The 18,681-nt window shown below is 41.3% G+C and overlaps 3 protein-coding genes across 12 annotated transcripts in view; 2 read left to right on the top strand and 1 right to left on the bottom strand.

The window, feature by feature from the left end:
* skd (mediator complex subunit skuld) overlaps positions 1-265 on the bottom strand; it is a 72,181-nt gene extending 71,916 nt beyond the window's left edge. For 6 of the 7 annotated variants that reach the window (XM_028185643.2, XM_028185641.2, XM_028185644.2 and 3 more), the window contains exon 1: positions 1-215. In XM_028185643.2, coding sequence (XP_028041444.2) covers positions 1-69 — 69 coding nt within the window. In that variant the 5' untranslated portion in view covers positions 70-215. The other variant, XM_028185640.2, reaches the window with a different exon arrangement.
* A 143-nt stretch (positions 266-408) lies between these two features.
* mRpL50 (mitochondrial ribosomal protein L50) lies at positions 409-2,475 on the top strand. The gene is made up of 5 exons (XM_028185651.2): positions 409-669; positions 744-829; positions 1,320-1,516; positions 1,794-1,913; positions 2,298-2,475. Exons 1-5 carry the CDS (start codon positions 625-627, stop codon positions 2,411-2,413), a joined length of 564 nt encoding a protein of 187 aa, XP_028041452.2. The 5' UTR covers positions 409-624; the 3' UTR covers positions 2,414-2,475.
* Positions 2,476-3,941: 1,466 nt separating this feature from the next.
* hob (bridge-like lipid transfer protein family member hobbit) overlaps positions 3,942-18,681 on the top strand; it is a 30,372-nt gene continuing 15,632 nt past the window's right edge. For all 4 annotated transcript variants that reach the window (XR_016323618.1, XR_016323619.1, XM_089730118.1 and 1 more), the window contains exons 1-21: positions 3,942-4,115; positions 4,199-4,325; positions 4,805-5,101; positions 6,312-6,569; positions 7,055-7,219; positions 7,822-7,911; positions 8,426-8,587; positions 8,787-8,934; positions 9,968-10,132; positions 10,955-11,163; positions 11,726-12,038; positions 12,156-12,542; positions 13,224-13,413; positions 14,158-14,326; positions 14,513-14,635; positions 15,139-15,374; positions 15,964-16,136; positions 16,986-17,150; positions 17,374-17,574; positions 17,674-17,867; positions 18,435-18,556. Coding sequence is in view for 2 of the 4 variants with exons in the window: in XM_089730118.1 (XP_089586244.1) it covers positions 4,057-4,115; positions 4,199-4,325; positions 4,805-5,101; positions 6,312-6,569; positions 7,055-7,219; positions 7,822-7,911; positions 8,426-8,587; positions 8,787-8,934; positions 9,968-10,132; positions 10,955-11,163; positions 11,726-12,038; positions 12,156-12,542; positions 13,224-13,413; positions 14,158-14,326; positions 14,513-14,635; positions 15,139-15,374; positions 15,964-16,136; positions 16,986-17,150; positions 17,374-17,574; positions 17,674-17,867; positions 18,435-18,556 (3,953 nt within the window). In the remaining 2 variants the exon portion in view is untranslated. The remainder of the gene's footprint in view (positions 4,116-4,198; positions 4,326-4,804; positions 5,102-6,311; positions 6,570-7,054; positions 7,220-7,821; positions 7,912-8,425; positions 8,588-8,786; positions 8,935-9,967; positions 10,133-10,954; positions 11,164-11,725; positions 12,039-12,155; positions 12,543-13,223; positions 13,414-14,157; positions 14,327-14,512; positions 14,636-15,138; positions 15,375-15,963; positions 16,137-16,985; positions 17,151-17,373; positions 17,575-17,673; positions 17,868-18,434; positions 18,557-18,681) is intronic.

Here is an 18,681-nt window from a genome sequence, read left to right as displayed (position 1 = left end):
CAAGGCGAAGAAGTTTGTGTGGCAATCCTCGAGACTTGCACCGTTTGTTTGGTGATTTTGATGCGTCATGGTAGTCCGGGGCACTTCATTTTCATTTCACAACACTAAAAACAGGTATAATCTTAAAGAAACCACTCAAAATCTTAAAATCATCACCGACATTTAGCGTAGTTTTCACCTCTCAATGGCGACTGGAAAATGGCGGAGAGGAAACAACAACCCAAGCCGACAGTGCTGCACGCAGCGGCAGAAATCGAAAGCTCATTTCGTCCAGAAACAATTACAATTCGTTCAACAATAATTATTAAATACAATTCATAATAGCTATAATATAATTAAGGAGTCTTGTTCAAAAGTTATAATTACTTTAGCAGCTTTTTAAAAAAGGGCTTTGGATCAAAAAACCCTTTTGACAGTCCAATAAATACGGAATTCAAGTTATAAAAGTTATAGCTGGGACAACTCTGCGTTTAATGGAGTTTGCTACCAACCAGCCTGTGGATTTGACAACTTCAAAAAAGTAAATATATATAGGTTATGGTTATGCTGTTTGCGAAAGATAACATTGTTTAAGAATTATAAATATAACAAAACTGACTAGTAGATACCAAAAAAAATTAAGAAATGTTCAGGAATGTATTATTACCCATACGTCGTGGAAGTTTCCAGGTAAGTTTCATCAGTATCTCCGCGTTCAAAAGGCTCTTAAACAACTTAATGAACACAAATATATTGTTTCACAGGTCACATCTATCAGACAAGCTCAAAAAAAATATCCCAAAGTAGATAAAAAGGTTCAAGCAGCGGCAGAATCCTTAGCGGCAAGAGGGTAACTAAAAAAACCCAATTCATGTCAATGTGTCAATAACAAGTCTTTTTTTCTTCTCCAGAGGGTAGATGGGTTCATGGTTTCCCTGGATTAAATTATTGAATAGAATGCATAGACATTACAGTGTGAATGCTACATCGAGATATTATGATAGTGTTGTTTGATTTTCACATGTCAAAAGTTTCACATGCTACCTAATATTAGGATCTTAATGATATACTTAAAATCTAAATGCTGTTACTTACCTTGAGACATTTAGATCTATGACACTAGATTACGTGCCAACTATATTATTAAAAAAATCTAAATAATTAAAAAGAAGAAAATGCATAGAAATATTTTGTTGCGAACATGTTTTTTTGTAAATAATTCATTACTTTTCTTCATTGAAAATTTCATTTAAATTTAATCAAAGTACATTTTAAGGTATTGTTGCTGTTTTGAGATTCATATTCCAGTATAAGATTTAAGTATTTTTTATTTATTTAAGCTTCCTACGTCCCACCAAGTCATGGGATCCACCTACAAACATCAATGAAACAATTCTGAAAATATGTGCAACATGCGGATTAAATGGAAATTCAGAATTTGAAGCATTGGACACAAAATTTACAGTTCTCAAATCTTGTTATGAAGAAACAGGTCATAGTGTGCCTAATTCACTTTTGCATACGATTGAAACAGTTGGTTGGTAAACAATTCTTAATATTGAGATTGAAGTGGATAGGTACTGAAGTAGCCAATACCATTATACACATAAGAATAAGAGGACTATTAGTGATTTATATTCAAAATTAATTCAGATGATGATGATGATAATATTTAGAATATTACAATTATTCACTTTTTTGTTTAGTGTGTGATAGTGTTGTGTAGTGATTGATCTCTTCTAAGCAATCATATATAATGAGAATTTAGAATGCTCTGTGTTGTTTAATCATTATCAATGTTTGTGAATTTTCAGATGACCTAACAGAATTTTACAAAACACCTGTGAACACAACTACACCATTTGATGCTCTGAAGTTAATGGATCTACCCAAAAATCTACATGTTCAAAAAGATTATGTTAGATTTCATCCAGGTCAGTTTTGTTTATCTATGGTTCAAATATAATTCAATGGGCATTGTACTAGAGCCATAGTGAACTACAAAAAAATTTGTAGTAATGCAGAAAAATATAGAAACTCTTATTTTTTGTAGTAAAAACATTGTAGTTTACCCATTCTGAGTTATAAATGTTGAACCTTTTGATATTTGATAAAATGGCAATCTCTAAGAAAGGTACAACATGATCAACATCACTGACATGGTATATGATAGAGGAGTGTGGAAGGAGAATACATATTGCGCGGACCCCAGATGAATGGCAGAAGGGCAGAAGAAAAATGTTGATAAATCACTGACATTAGTTCTCAATAATCCAGTAAACAGCTCATTTTCAAAATTATTTTTTTTCTATTTTCAGATACGGACACTTTATTCAATGGTGTCTCCGCTTTTCCGAAAAGTTCGACTATTGTAACCGGCCTTAAAGCACGGAAGAAGTATGAAGGCTACAATGCTAAAAGGAAATGGCCTTGATTCAATACATGTTTTCGATAGCTTCTAAATTACTTAGTTCATGTAATAAATTTGATGGAAAATGTGTTTTATTATTTAAATGATCACCGCATTTAAAGATATCATCATTTTATTGCTTTAGAAGTCAGCTGGTATCATTAATAATATTTACTAGAGAATACAGTCATCACAATGTAAATGCTGATAGCTGCTTTAGCGTTTGAAGGCGAAATCTCAATTGTACTGTAAAATGTCTGTCTCGCCTTTCAAATTGAAAGGTTTGGCTGTTTCACTTTATAAACAAGACGATTAATTTAATAGCGCTTAAGATTGCATTAACTATGCAATAACACAAACGCATTAAAAACCATTTACAATAATCATAATAACGATAAACAATAAACACATGTAAATTGCTGTGTTGTACGAATATTATATTTATTTAAGTGTGTCTGTGTGTATTTAGTGTAATTTTATCTCTACCCGATGATATGTAGGCGAAGTAAAATGTCCCTTAGAAATAAGGTGACACTCTACAAAACTTGCATACGCCCCGTCATGACCTATGCAAGTGTAGTGTTCGCTCACGCGGCCCGCACTCACTTAAAATCATTCCAAATTATTCAATCCCATTTTTGCAGGATAGCCGTCGGAGCCCCGTGGTTCGTCAGGAACGTCGACCTCCATGACGACCTGGACTTAGAGTCCATCAGTAAGTATCTACAGTCGGCGTCGATGCGCCACTTCGATAAAGCGGCACGACACGAGAACCCTCTCATCGTGGCCGCCGGTAACTACATTCCCGATCCTGCGGACAGAATGGAAAGCTGTCGACGTCGCCCAAAACACGTCATCTCGGATCCTCCCGATCCACTAACGGTGCTTTTAGGTACTTCAAGCACCGGTCACCGTTCTCGTCGAACCCGTCGCTTGCGACGAAGGGCTCGACGAGTAAATTAACTCTCAGACACAGCCCACTGAGTTTCTCGCCGGATCTTCTCAGTGGGTCGCGTTTCCGATCCGGTGGTAGATTCTGCGAAGCACGGCTCTTGCTAGGGTTCGTGTTAGCAACGTCACCAGGTTTGAGTCCCGTGAGCTCACCTACTAAAGTTAGGGTTACGCTGACATAGCCCCTAGGGCTATCAGCTTAGGTAGAAAAAAAAAAAAAGTAATTTTATGAAAGATACAATTACATGTCAATCCTCACTAAATTTAGACTAATTTATAAACAGGTCTTTACGTAGGTAGTCCTATTTAATTATTCGTGATTGAACAAATTATTCGCCGACAATCTGAAATAGGCATAAAAACTTAGACAGACGTGCCAATTGAGTATGTAATGTATGTATGTATGTAATGTATGAGTATGTAATTGTAATGTACATACCTCATATCTCAAAGTGTGTAATATCATTCTCATTGTTGGCTTATGAGCAAAGACGATCACTTAGTACGAGATGACTTATGAGCCTGTGTACCTCTACAGCGCTCACTACGCGTAGCTTTCTATTAGGTTTTTAAACGAAAATTTGACATATCGTATGTTGACGTTTTATGGCTGTGATTTTAGAGGTTAGGAATTAGAGATTTGAAACATTTCTATTAATCCTTTAAATCGACAAATATTATATAAAGAGCGATCGGGATGATCTGAGATTACGAAGATGCATTTGTTACTCATATTGTGCTTTATTTTCTTGGCTATATATTCGTGTGTTTCTTGGTCTGTATTAATTTAACATCTACCGCTGTTTGTATTATTGTTTTTGTTTTGCGTACGATTTATTTTCGTTACGTTATTTATAGGTTGCTGCCGACCCTGTTGGCTTGGCTCTTCAAGAGAAAGTATCATATAAAACTAAAAATTGGCCGAATTGCTGTACCTAAATTAATCTTGAAGGATGTGAGTTTATCAAAAGATGGATATTATATTGTAAGTAGTAAATAAATAATTGGGTATTTAAAATTATCTATGCATTATTTAGAAAAAAAATATTAAACAGAAAAAGAAGTTTTTTTTTATTTGTAAAAAATATATCTTCTACTTCTTTCAGCCCACAGATGTCCTCTGCTGGACATAGGCCACATAAATAATATAAATATATATTATATTGATTCTTAAGGAGTAAACATAACAACAGGCACTAGATATTTGCATTGTGGTACAATGACTCTTCTATTCTTCATCTTCAATTGTAGCAGCCCATAGTAATTTTGCAAAAAAACTGGTTCATGCTGTAAATAAGTAGTTTTTTCTTCAGCTTGTAATGTGACTTACTTATACCTTATATCTACAATATATTAGATTCCGGATAGGTTGTTAGGGATATAAGATTTATGTTGGAAAATTGATAAAGATTCTACTTCTGGTTCTACATGATTTATTCAGAGAATAGTTTACTTTATTTTCAGCACATAGATGAAATATCATTTCAAAGCAGCTGCTTCAATTCAGATATTAATAAATTAGTGTCAGTCGTGATAAGAGGAGTAGAAGTGACCAACAATGTTGAACAAAAACGAAGTGTGGTTGTGGAGACTATCCTTAAGCCATTACTATCAAAACAAAATTCGTTTTCAACACGTGAAGAAATAACAGCTACCAGTGATCTAAATTCTCTGAGCCATGACCTTTCTATTCTAGATAATAAGAAACTGCTAGACTTTAGGGACAAAAAACTTCCCCATAGTCTAATTATGTTTGCACAGGTAAGAATAAACTTCAATAGTTTGAATGAGACACATTTTCCTGTTTTATGTACTAATTTAAAATAAAGTATTTCATATTGTTTTTGTGAGTTTTAAACAATGAATACTACTATCATAACTTAATCTCTGACTGACAAGTCAAAAAACCACCAGAACTCAAAAGTTCTCTCAAAAGAGACTTCTTCTCAAAAGAACATAGTTCGTTCTGTGGAAAATGAAATGTGAAATAACTATTTTTATAAATAATAGATTAGTTGGTACAATACTAGATGATGACTGAGCTTTGCTCGTTTTTTTTTGATAACGCCATCTTGTGTCTTTAAAGTGGTTAATTGCCCTCAATTAAGAAAAATAGTATCATTATTCACCAACAGATGTCGGGAAGAGTTGAATATTGAAAACACGAAAAAAACAACATTTTCTGAAAATAAATCGTAGCTAGATTCATTTTTCGCTCCCGAAATCCTACGTATACTAAATTTTATGAAAATCGTTGGAGCCATTTCTGAGATTCAGATTATGTATTAATATACAATAATTGCTTGTTTAAAGGTATAAGATTCAAATGTTCACATGTGAAACCTTAGTTGTTACCGTTACCATGAAAATTGTAAAGTATTTGAAAAATCAGAAATTATAATAATATTAACAATATAAGATTAAAAAAACAATGTTAGATTAAGCTCTTTAATTTATATTGTGATATACAAATTAATCTATTTGGTAAGGAACTCTGAGTTTCATGCTCCCCTGAAACGAAGCTCCGGGAGATACATCGATATATGGACTCCTGTGTTGCATGCGAAAACGCAGCTAAGATGACACCTTCAATTTTGGTGTTCGGTTGGTTCTTGCCTTCCCATACTATAAGCACGAGAAGTGGGAACCTGTAATTTAATGAATTAAAACATACTTTGTACACAAAAAACGGTATCATTGTTAATAAAAACTTAAACAGAGATTAGATGAATCAAGTAATAGATTCTCCCTATCAATAAATTTTTTTTTTTATTGCTTAGATGGGTGGACGAGCTCACAGCCCACCTGGTGTTAAGTGGTTACTGGAGCCCATAGATATCTACGACGTAAATGCGCCACCCACCTTGAGATATAAGTTCTAAGGTCTCAAGTATAGTTATGACGGCTGCCCCACCCTTCAAACCGAAACGCACGCACTAATACATGAAATTAAACTAGTTTCTGTTTACAGTTCATGGGAGTTCACATATTTAACATCTCAATAACAATCAATAATGTGACAGAAGACAATTCTTTCTCTGTGCACACCACTGCTACAGAACTTCATGCTGATGGTGCAGCCGGTGGACCTGCCCGTGCATTGGTGTTTTCTACGAAACTAATGAATGCAAAGGCCAGGGTTGTTAGATTAGGGCTCTGCTTAGGGGAAGTTGCCTGTAGTCTTCTTGTAGAGGGTACAGTGAAAGCTGATGGCCCCTTAAATGTTGAGGTTAGTATGTTTTTTTTTTTATTGCCCTTGTTGGCAGACGAGCATACCGCCCACCTGATGGTGAGTGGTTACCGTCGCCCATGGACTTCAGCAATGCCAGGGGCAGAGCCAAGCCGCTACCTACCGCTTAATACTCTCCACAAGCCTCGTTTGAATATTGGATGTCAGTGTGATCAGAACACTGAATTTAGTTTTAGCTAATAATTACAAGATTTTCTTTAATTTTTTAATCCGTCAAATACGTGTTAACTGGGAGTTGTGAAATAATTGGGGGCCACAGAAATTACATTATCCATGCTGCCCATTTCATGTCAAAGTCCTAATGAAATTAAAAGCTGAGCTACATACACATCTCACATGAGTTTATATTTATAAAGATTTTACACAAATAGCCAGTTTGCTGATACCCACTAATGTGAACTTGAAGCTCCCCGAACACCACCAAGAGTGATTAAATAATGCTAAAATATTAAATATTTTTACAGAAAATCCACATGACCGTCAACAACACAACAGCAACATTCCAAGATGAATTTTATCAGTTTCTAATACAGCGTAAAAGACAAAAACGTGCAACACTTCACTCAGAGTTAAGCGAAGAGGACCATCTCGGTACACTCATACCCAGACTATCGCCTGTGATACCAAAGGTAAAATATAGTTTGTCATATATTCAATCAATCAATCAATCAAAAAAATTTTATTCAACAGAAATGAAAGTACATACTTGTTGGACGTCAAAAAGAACTAGAACTACTGCCAATTCACAAAAACTAGCCTCCGTCCTGAGAAGAACTGGCAAGAAACTCAGCGGGCATGTCTTTTTTTTTAAATATTAGATTTTTTTTTAAATGTACATTTTTACAATGAGTATTGTAACGTAACAATTATTGCAATGTTGAAATGCCCGGAGCGAGCAACTCATTCCCAGTTTGTGCAATCTTCTAGATAATCAATGACTTTATCGTAAGCTTTATTGCACAGATGTTTTTTAATAGTTTTCTTAAACCTATGTATATGTAGGTTCTGAACATCTTGTGGGCTTTTGTTGTACAGGCGCACAGACAAACACCAGAATGAATTTCGTATCTTATGTAACCTACTCATCGGCACAACAAGCTTGTATTCGTCTTTTGATTTGTCATTGATTTTGGGTTCGATTTGGTTGTATAAATCAAATTTCAAAACTTAATTCATGTCTGATTGTATTACAGATATTTATGTAAATAATTTAATTAAATCCTCTTTACAGATTTTTAGCTTAAGGATAGAAATGACGAAAGTCAGTTGCCTCGACAGGCAAACGAACACAAACTTTGAGATGCTACTTCACAGTTTACAAGTAAGTATGACTTTATACCTATATATTTTTTTTTATGGCTTAGATGGGTGGACGAGCTCACAGCCCACCTGGTATTAAGTGGTTACTGAAGCCCATAGGCATCTACAACGTAAATGCGACACCCACCTTGAGATAAAAATTCTAAGGTCTCAAATATAGTCACAACGGCTGCCCCACCCTTCAAACCGAAACGCATTACTGCTTTACGGCAGAAATAGGCAAGGCGGTGGTAACCACCCGCGCGGACTCCAAGAGGTTCTACCACCAGTAATGACGCAAATTATAAGATGTCTAGATGTAGAAGTTGTAGATGTCTACGGGCTCCGGTGATCACTCAACACCAGGTGGGCCGTGAGTTCGTTCACTCAAAAAGGCAATAAAAAAAAAAACAAAAAATGTGAGAGCTTGTCGAGTGCTTTCGGCTGTTGCAGATAACTTGGTGTTTTCAGTGAGATTTATCATTATGGAGAACATTATGGAGCTCATTATTGAGCTATAACATGTTAATGTTCAGGTGAACTCAAGGTTTAGTGCAGCCGCAGGGCACGCAGACGAGGCAGGCGGCGAGGCGGCCGGCCTGCCGCAGCTCTACGTGGCCTTCCAGATGGATCAGCACCAGATTTGCGCTGATGACGACACGCTTATGTTTTTGAATAAGTTAAAACTCGATGCTAAGGTACACTTCACTAGCTATTTTTACCCAAAAAAAATGTGATATCTTTTCTGTGTGAAATAATTTATACTACTATGTTGAAGTTAACATGAAATTAGGAATGTAGGTAATGTTGATAGTATAAACAAGAAAAATCATAAAACAAAAATTTTGAAATAATATATTCAAATGTACTAAAGATATCATAAAATCTTTTTTCTAGCTAGAGAAAGGTGTTTTGAATCTGTATTTGATTATAAGCACGTTGAACATCAAATATGACCATTTGAACTACTTCAAATGGTATTCTTCGGTTAGAGACAAGTTCAACAAATCCAGACCTCTGCAACTCCCAGAGCCGCCGACCCCCTGTAAGTAAACACATTATCAGATCCCTTTAGTTTCATTACTAAGTGGACGTTGTATAATAAATACGACAAAATTATATTTAAATACTAGCTGACCCGGCAGACTTCGTAGTGCCTCAATCGATAAATATAAAGGAATCCGTCCGACGGGGGCCACATCAAAGGAAAAACAAAATTCTTATTTTTATTTAATTCCGAGCATTTTCATATTTATGTACCTTTTAAACCTTCTCTGGACTTCCACAAATAATTCAAGACCAAAATTAGCCAAATCGGTCCAGCCGTTCTCGAGTTTTAGCGAGACTAACGAACAGCAATTTATTTTTATATATATAGATTAGTGTAGATTTTTGATCAGAGCTATGTGTGTGGTTCTTTTAAGCGAAGCTTAACTGTTAAGGATTGATTTCCACCTCAGAGTCAGTGACGGCGGTGCCACACTAGCCTACGATCTTAAGACTTATTACTTTGTCCATCTCTTGGTTGTGGCACATCCCTAATTTGTATTTCCTGTGAACAGGTGATCGGCTTCGTGAGCAGTCACCATACCTAGAGCCGAGCTTAAAATTCTTTTAATTATTGATTGTGTCCACAGTACACCAGTACACCAACAACAGTAAAAACAGTAGGTATATGAAGTCAATTCAGAAAGATTGTCGATAGATTACCATTATCGATATTGAACTTTAATTAGATATATAATCATCTTTAGTAATACTTTCAGTAAAGTGATGGGGTCTGTATTGTTGAATAGTAATTTACTGGTGGTAGGATATCATTTTGAGTTGGCACGGGTAGGTACCACCACCCTGCCTATTTCTGCCGTGAAGCAGTAATACGTTTCGGTTTGAAGGGTGGGGCAGCCGTTGTAACTATATTTGAGACCTTAGAATTTTAATCTCAAGGTGGGTGTCGCATTTACGTTGTAGATGCCTATGGGCTTCAGTAACCACTTAATACCAGGTGGGCTGTGAGCTCGTCCACCCTTCTAGGCCCATATGTGTGAAGTAGATTGTCAGAGAGAGGTTGTCGACAGCGGCGGCCCCGCGCTGGGTGTCGCGCGCGCTGCGCTGGTGCGTGGTGCAGTGCTGCGCGGAGCTGCGCGCCGTGACCGCGCACGCGCGCCTGCTGGGCGACAAGGCGCTGGCGGCCGGCTGCGGCGGACTCAAGGTCAAGCTGGACCAGCTGCTCGACTCCAGGGGTACGTTGCCGTCACTCAGATAATCCAATAAATACTCAAAAACTCATAATCTATATATTAATACGTAAAGCAAAAACTTTGTATCCCTTTTTACGAACATTGCGCGGACGGAGGAGTATGAAGTTTTTTAAATTATGCATAAAAGATACATTAAATCAATAAAGAAAACATTACACACACTACCATGTATTTGACACACACACACACATATGCTCTTTGTTTATTGTCAAACTTTTGTTATTGCTTAAAGTCTGTAGTCAAATTGAGAATAGATTAGTATTGTTTATCTTTAATATTACGAGTATTTGTCTATAGTGTAGTCTTGTCGAAATCTGTAACAATAGGACCATAATAATGTTGAAACTTATAATTTCAATTCATTATAATCGAATTACGACTACTGCGGGACCACTAGTCTATACTAATATATAAATCTACAGTGGTTTTTACGGATATTCCGTTATAACTACTGAACCGTGCATTCGATTGACTTGAAACTTGGTATCCATGTAGAAAATAAATGTACTTCTATGCAACAAAATAATATTAATACTGCAAAAATATTATTAACATCTTGACATAGTAGTAAAACTTACATTGTATTTGCATCATCAATTTTGGTGATGTTCAATATACCTTTTCTAATGTATGACTATAATTGTAAATGAACTAAAAAATGGTTATTTGCTCTAGAAACATTTGCATATTCGAACATGACAAATAAACAAAATAAATTATATTCAAATGAAACCCAGTTTTAACTCGCCGGGGAATTACTGCCAACAACAAAAGGGAATAATTAATAAAATATTGCATTGTCAGAGGAGGCGTACAAGTCCCGCGTGGCCCGGCTGGTGGTGGGGTCGCGCCAGTGGAGCACGGAGCTGCTGGTGGACGGCGGCTGGGTCGCCAGCGGAGCCGCCTGCCTCGCGCACCGGGAGGCGCCGCCCCGCCGCCACCACGCCTGGGGCTCCGCGCTGCTCGCCGTGGCGCTCGTCAAGTGGGGCAGCCACGGACCCCGGGACTCCAAGGTCTTTATGCATTCAAAGAAACATTATTGTTATTTGATCGCCTCGTTGGTCACTATCCGGTCACCGTCCTCGCTGAACTCGTCGCTTGCGGTGAAGGGCTCGACGAGTAAATTAACCCACAGACACAGCCGACTGAGCTTTTCGCCGGATCTTCTCAGTGCGTCGCTTTTCCGATCCGGTTGTAGTTTCTGCGAAGTACTGCCCTTGCTAGGCCAGTGTTAACAACATTCCCGGTTTGAGCTCCGTGAGCTCACCCTCACGTCAAGGAGAAGCTGAAATAGCCTCTCAAGGCTATCAGCATAGGTAGGAAAAAAATGGTCACCATATACAAATATTTAATATCGAACTTTTATCTTGATATTTACTGGTGATATTGTAGGGTCTGAACGAGGACCCGTCTTCTGACCCATTCTTGCCGCGAAACAGCCACGCGTTTCAGTTTGTAGGGTGGACCAGCTGCTATAGAACACAATGGAGACTTCGACCGCATTTCCAATATCGTGACGACGTGTGAAGTATGTGTATGGGAATGGCGATCGAAGCAACGTTTTACTGTTTCCAGGTAGAAGCTATGATGGACTGCCTACGCCTGGAATGGAGTGTCACATTAGCTGAAACTCTGATAGCGGCCGTCGAATGTATGAACCAGTACAAGTCGGCCCGCCCCCCCGCGCCGCCGCCGCCCCCCCACCCCGCCGACGTCCCCCTCAACATCGCCGTGAACGTGGCGCTGTCGCACATCAACCTGTTCTTGATAGTTAACGAGAACATGTGCCTGATGACCAGGGTCGACGCCGTCAGCATCGAGAAGACGGTCAGCAAATCTGGTGCCGTCATCTCGGGGTTCAAAGTTGTCGATATGGTGCCTTACAAGGGTGAGTTCGTTTTCTCCGAGTAAAATGTGTTTATAACTTTCTATTATCCTCAAACTTGGGATGAAAATCAATTTAAGTATTATATCAAAATAATGAATTGTACCAAATCTTTTCTAGGTAACATGCAGTGCCAAAAATCAGACGAGTTACCTACTACATTCTTCCATGTAAAACTAGCTAGAATAGAGCACACGCTGTCGAAGGAAAGGAATTCTGCGCTCTTAGACGTACAGTTTATAGAAAATGTCGACTTCGAATGGAGCGTTAATCTCCATCTTAAAATACTGACGTTCGTCAGAGCCTTCAAAAGCTTTATGGCAGATTTAAGTTCGAGAAACAGAAACACCGACGCGGTGACCCCTAGTGCGGTCGCGGCGCCCCCCGGTGCGGGCGCAGTGCCCCCCGGTGCGCGGAGGAGAGCATTGGACTGGCGCGTCACATTCAAGGGAGAAACTAATCTAGGTCTGATTTTGTCGGATGAAAACAATATGCTTTATAATACTGGTAAGTGGATTTTTTAGTGACCTTGCACAGCGAACAGCGCTTTTAAAATTATTCTAGTGTTCGAACGAAAGATTGACTTTGTGGAGTTTATGTGTCATTTTCTTTAAATTTATATATTGAATTTAGAACTCAAAGGTTCATAAAGGCAACGGCAGGCAAACAAAGTGTCCCAAGTAAGTAGAAGACGTCACTTTTATCTTATTAGACGTCGTCTTATTAGAGACAAAGGTTTTTTTTCTACTTTGTAATTTCAAGAGTTGTAAAGTATGAGGGCGCCACTGTAGCACGAGGGCGCCACTGTAGCACGAGGGTGCCACTGTAGTACGAGGGCGCCACTGTAGCATGAGGGTGCCACTGTAGTACGAGGGCGCCACTGTAGCATGAGGGTGCCACTGTAGTACGAGGGCGCCACTGTAGCATGAGGGTGCCACTGTAGTACGAGGGCGCCACTGTAGCACGAGGGTTGACTTTTATAGTTAACTTTCAAGAGCACTTAACTTAAAAGAATACGTCACTGAGATTACTTAACTTTGTTTAGGATCGCTAAGTTCATTTCAAACCCTGATTGTATGGTTGTGCTATTATTTAACTCCTTTTTAGTGCTATTCTCCTACCTTCCACCATCGCCTGCCATCACTCGATGTTTGTTAAAAATATAATTTTCTTGTCGCCTTGTTGCAGACGACATGATCATCTCATATGATCACGAGGCTGGCTTGTCGCTAGTCTGGAGTAAACTCCACATGATACTCAACGGTGACGAGCTGATGACCGTGGAAGGGTATACCATGGAACGCGCCGTCGATGACCCTGAGGTCAGGGTCGAGAGGAAGGCCAATGAAGGCTTCCAGCTCAAGTGGAATAAAGTCTGGTCAGTCGCAGTTCGTACCTTACTAGGACCCTAGCAGAGTTTGATTTGACTACACTGTGGAACAAACTAATCAAAATCCATGCACTTAACTCATATGATATATGTAATGATTTTTAAGTAGATTATATTATTGGAAGTTGAAATAAAATAAAGAGAACTTTATACTGTTCGGATGGTATTGTGTGAAATAAGGATCGTGGTTCCTACCCGTGTGGGATTACAACACTTAACATGCCCTAGTTCTAGTAAATGTAGTGTATTGGTAATAACATTCAGAGAGCTCTGTTATCCGTTTTCCGGTGAAAGCCTTAGTTCCTGTGACACCCGCGGGGTGAGGTGAGGTAGTGTCATTTCAAACCGGCCCCATGCAGCCAGTGTATGTGCATAAAATAAACATACCCTTTGTTGCCATTAAGGCAGAAAAAACAATACGAAAATATATGACTTCTTCATACTAGTTCGGAGCGTGCTCCGTTGTCCGTTGGTCCGTTGGTCCGGCTCCGGCTGCATCTCGCGCCCGGCTACCCGGGTGTGTACTCCCGGAGTTCGTACACTTGCGAGCATGTACCTTAGGGCCGCTGGGTACTGAATAAACTCCTTTAAACTACATTTCCCTTATATGCCATTTAGATATAATTGACGCAGCCGGGCGTATTCATCAATTAAGTTTATTATCAATTAACAATTTTTTGATGGAAGCGCCATCTGTTGGCCAATACATAACACATGAAATAATACTTACAGGTTGGTGAGTGTACATTCAGTTCGTGTAATATTCCCGTATAAACATCGTTTCGCTGAAGCCGTGCAGGGAGATTTTGTAACACTGTTCAAATGGATTAAATTGATTCACGGCATCAAGAAGAAACCCTTCACCGCAGACAGCCCCCTGCCCAGCGACCTGCACATCAAGGTAGCCTCCAATGGCTTCGTTCATATTCTACTCACTATATCTTCAGTTTGACTGTTAGTGAATAACTTGAAGTCGGATTTAAATTCATCTTAAAATAACAAAATATTATCGATATTTATCGATATTGCGCTGAGGGAGCGACGTTGGAGAGATTTAGTTTGTCAGTGACTTTGTATATTATTGCAGATTGACGAGATATTAATAGAGATGAGCGACGACCCGTTCGAAGTGAAACTGCGAGACAACTACGAGCTGCTCGAGGACGAGTACAAGGAGAGCCAGAAGAGACGCACCATGCTGGACGCCAAGGTCAGTCGCAGCACTAGTGCAGATATTTGTGCTCAGGATTTCAGGTTTTTATTATAAGTAGGGGTCCCGCAGTAGTCGAAATTCGACTATAATTAATAGAAATTATAAGTTTGAACATTATTACGGTTTTATTGTCAAAGAATTTACTTCTATAATCACAGATTTCGTCAAAACTATGGACAAATAATATTAAAGATAAACAATATTAAACTATTTTCAATTTGACCACAGACTTTAAGCATTAACTAAAGTTTGACAATAAACAAAGAGTATATAATACATATGTGGGTGTGTGAAATACATGGCAGTGTGTGTAATGTTTTGTTTATAGATTTAATGGATCTTTTATGCATTATTTTACAAAAATATTATCATTGTGCACTCCTTTTCTATGTTCTCTATAAGTGTGGAAAATTTCATACTCCTCCGTCCGCGCAATTTTCGTAAAAAGGGATGCAAAGTTTTTGCTTGACGTATTGATATATAGATTGAATTGTCGCCAGGTTCAAGAGCTGTGCAAGCCGCACCTGTTCCTGCCGGCCGGCAAGGTGGAGGAGCTGTACGCGGCGCTGCGGCACAAGGACGCGCAGATCTACGTGCAGCGGAGCCGCGCCGCCCCCCCGCCGCGCCGCCGCCTCGTGGCGTGCACGCTCGCCGCGCTGCGCGTGCTGGCGCTCGCCGACCCCGCGCTGCACGCCGCCGCCGCCGCCGCGCGCCTGCGCGACATCGACTGCGACAGGCACGCACCCCTCCCCCACTGCTTCAAGGGTTACGGGCCAAACCACCCGCGACAAAATATATCCAGATTGATACAAATCGAAATCTATATAAAATCTGTCAGATAAACTTTATATTTAATATACTTACTCCTTTCCCCTAAACACGTCATTACGGATCCTTTCGATCTATTGACGGTGCTTTTAGGTAGCTCAAGCACTGATCGCCGTTCTCGTCGAACCCGTCGCTTGCAACGAAGGGCTTAAATTAACCCTCAGACTCAGCCCACTGAGTTTCTCGCCGGATTATCTCAGTGGGTCGCGTTTCCGATTCGGTGGTAGATTCTACGAAGCACGGCTCTTGCTAGGGTCAGTGTTAGTATCACTCCGGTTTGAGCCCTGTGAGCTCATCTACTAGTAAAGGTCACGCTGAAATAGCCTCTCAAAACTATTAGCATAGGTAGAAAAATTAATTTAGCGATGCCCCGCAGAGCTTGTCTATTTCTCTATACACTCTTTATACGATATACAATCTGTTTAGAATCAATGAGAGGCTTAAAACATAAAGAGCACTATATTGAGTTAGTTAGTATTGTATTGTGCGCACTGCAGCCCGTGGCCGGAGGAGGGCGTGGAGTTCAGCTCGCTGTGGTGCCGCGCCGTGACGCTGGGCTGCGCGCAGTGGCAGCTGCTGCTCCGGGACTTCCCGCAGCCGCTGCTGCACATGAGCAGCCTGCGCACGTGGGGCACGCTGCTCGCCGCCGAGGAGCAGCCGCCGCCCCGGGGTCCGAGCTCCTCCTACTATATCTATTTATAATAAAGTGTAAACGCAGTGCTGATGCTGTCCCTGGTATAGTGACAAACGCGTCATGCCATGGAGGGCCTCACTACACACCTTTGCAGTTCACGACAGGTTGTGAGCGTTACCATTTGAATAAATATCTATGACTTCAAACTGAACTGAATCATTAGGAGTGAACGTTGAAACTAGAACTGTCGTGTTGGTTATAATACTGTAGAGATTTTGTGACTTTTTCATTTAATTTACGCTAAAAATCTGAACGTTCAATTCTTTTTTTTTTTTTTTATTGCCTTTGTAGGCCGACGAGCACACGGCCCACCTGATGGTGAGTGGTTACCGTCGCCCATGGACTTCAGCAATTCCAGGGGCAGAGCCAAGCCGCTGCCTACCGCAATTCGCAGTATTTTGTTAAAAAATGACAATTGGCACGCATAAACTACCACCACAGTTCGCAAACAAGGGAGCACGACTCGATTTTTAATGTTTTGGGTCATTTACGTTGTAAATGTCTATGGGCTCCGGTAACCATTTAACATCAGGTGGGCTGTAAGCTCTTCCACCCAACTAAGCAATAAAATAAAATAAAAAACATTCATTTTTATTTTATTCGATCGATTATCAATTTGATTCTTGCGATAACTTTTAGTGGATGAATAGTTTAAATTAGTCTATGACATGAAACGCTCGTATATTTATCATTGGATATCCAAAGATAACAGATGAGCAGGTAGTCTGCAGAGTCACCCCCAAAGGCATCTAAGATTTAGCCAAGCGACAAAAAGTGTCGATATTTTAACGAACAGTTACCTGACGTCGTGTTATTGTACTCCAGCTGTCCGCACGGTGGTGGTGCGGCAGGGCGAGCCCTGGGGCGACGTGGAGCTGGAGCGCAGCATGATGCCGCTCAAGTGGTACTACGACCTGTGCTGCGAGATGGCGCAGTTCAGCTACGCCTTCGGGCCCTGCTGGGACCCCGTCATCGCTCACTGCAATCTCGGTGAGCACCATACTTGCCCGATCATATTTATAAATCGCACCGCGTCTAAAGAAGGACATGTCATAGCGCGGTGAATACTTAATAACTCATTCTGATATACGGAAGGCTGAAGACGAAGAAGCCACGATAAATATTATTAAGACAATAGAATATACATATTTTCTTATAGTAAAAAACTTGTAGAGCCGTGCGTTTGTCATAAGATGGGGTCATTGCCTTTCAGCGTTTGACCACGTGTCCCGGCCGTCCCTGGACCCGTCCCCGCCCCTGGCCTGGTGGGACAAGGTGCGGCTGCTGATGCACGGGCGCCTCACTCTCAACTGCAGCAAGTTCACGTGCCTGCTGCACGTGTCGCTCGACCCCTACAACACCACCGAGGAGATGGAAGTCACGTGGACCGACCTCGTCTTGGACTGGACGAACGGTTGGTTGCTTATCTTGTGAACGGAATGGAAATACAGTGTTCGTATCGTTGAATTGAAAAGTTGTTACTATTTCTATAACACTGCACTGGTGTGTGCAGGCAAGTTGGGTTTCCTGGGCTCGCTGAGCGTGTTGGTGCGCACGGCCAGCAAGTACGACGACTGCCGCGTGCTGAGCGCCGGCCGCGTGCGCCTCGGCGTGCGCCTGGCCTGGGCGTGCGGCGCCGACCCGCGCCACCACCACGCCGTCACGCCCTGCGCGCCCACGCGCACGCCCGACTACTCCAGCAACCAGGTCCACTACTCCCGCACGCACTCCCGCACGCACTCCCGCACGCACTCCCGGACGCACTCCCGCACGCACTCCCGTACGCACTCCCGCACGCACTCCCGCACGCACTCCCGCACGCACTCCCGCACGCACTCCCGGACGCACTCCCGCACGCACTCCCGTACGCACTCCCGCACGCACTCCCGCACGCACTCCCGCACGCACTCCCGCACGCACTCCCGCACGCACTCCCGCACGCACTCCCGCACGCACTCCCGCACGCACTCCCGCACGCACTCCCGCACGCACTCCCGCACGCACTCCCGCACGCACTCCCGCACGCACTCCCGCACGCATTCCCGCACGCATTCCCGGACGCACTCCCGTACGCACTCCCGCACGCATTCCCGTACGCACTCCCGTACGCACTCCCGTACGCACTCCCGTACGCACTCCCGTACGAACTCCCGTACGCACTCCCGTACGCACTCCCGCACGCACTCCCGCAAAAAAATTTAACGCTTAAATATATTGTTAGTCGATGTTTTCATTAAATGAATTATTCCATTTATTGAATATATTTGAACACAGGAACACGACTCGTACCGCGCCTTCCGGTCGCAGGGCCTGGACCTGCACCTGACCCTGGAGACGAAGCCGGCCGACAGGGACGCGCCCGGACCCGTCCTGCTGCTGTACGGGAGCACCCTGCGGTACTTGTCAGCCAATCTGACTTCGATGATCGTATAGAAGCTAAAGATAAGCCTCTGTCATAGATTGCAGGAATGAGCATTTTCGACATTATACCTCAGATCGATCTTGTGATACGGGCAACTTG

The sequence above is a fragment of the Bombyx mandarina genome, chromosome 10 (genome assembly GCF_030267445.1).
Source record: "Bombyx mandarina strain Sakado chromosome 10, ASM3026744v2".
In the NCBI taxonomy this organism is placed as follows: domain Eukaryota; kingdom Metazoa; phylum Arthropoda; class Insecta; order Lepidoptera; family Bombycidae; genus Bombyx; species Bombyx mandarina.
The sequence above is the reverse complement of the archived record's forward strand: the minus strand, read 5'-3'. Positions and strand labels throughout refer to the sequence as shown.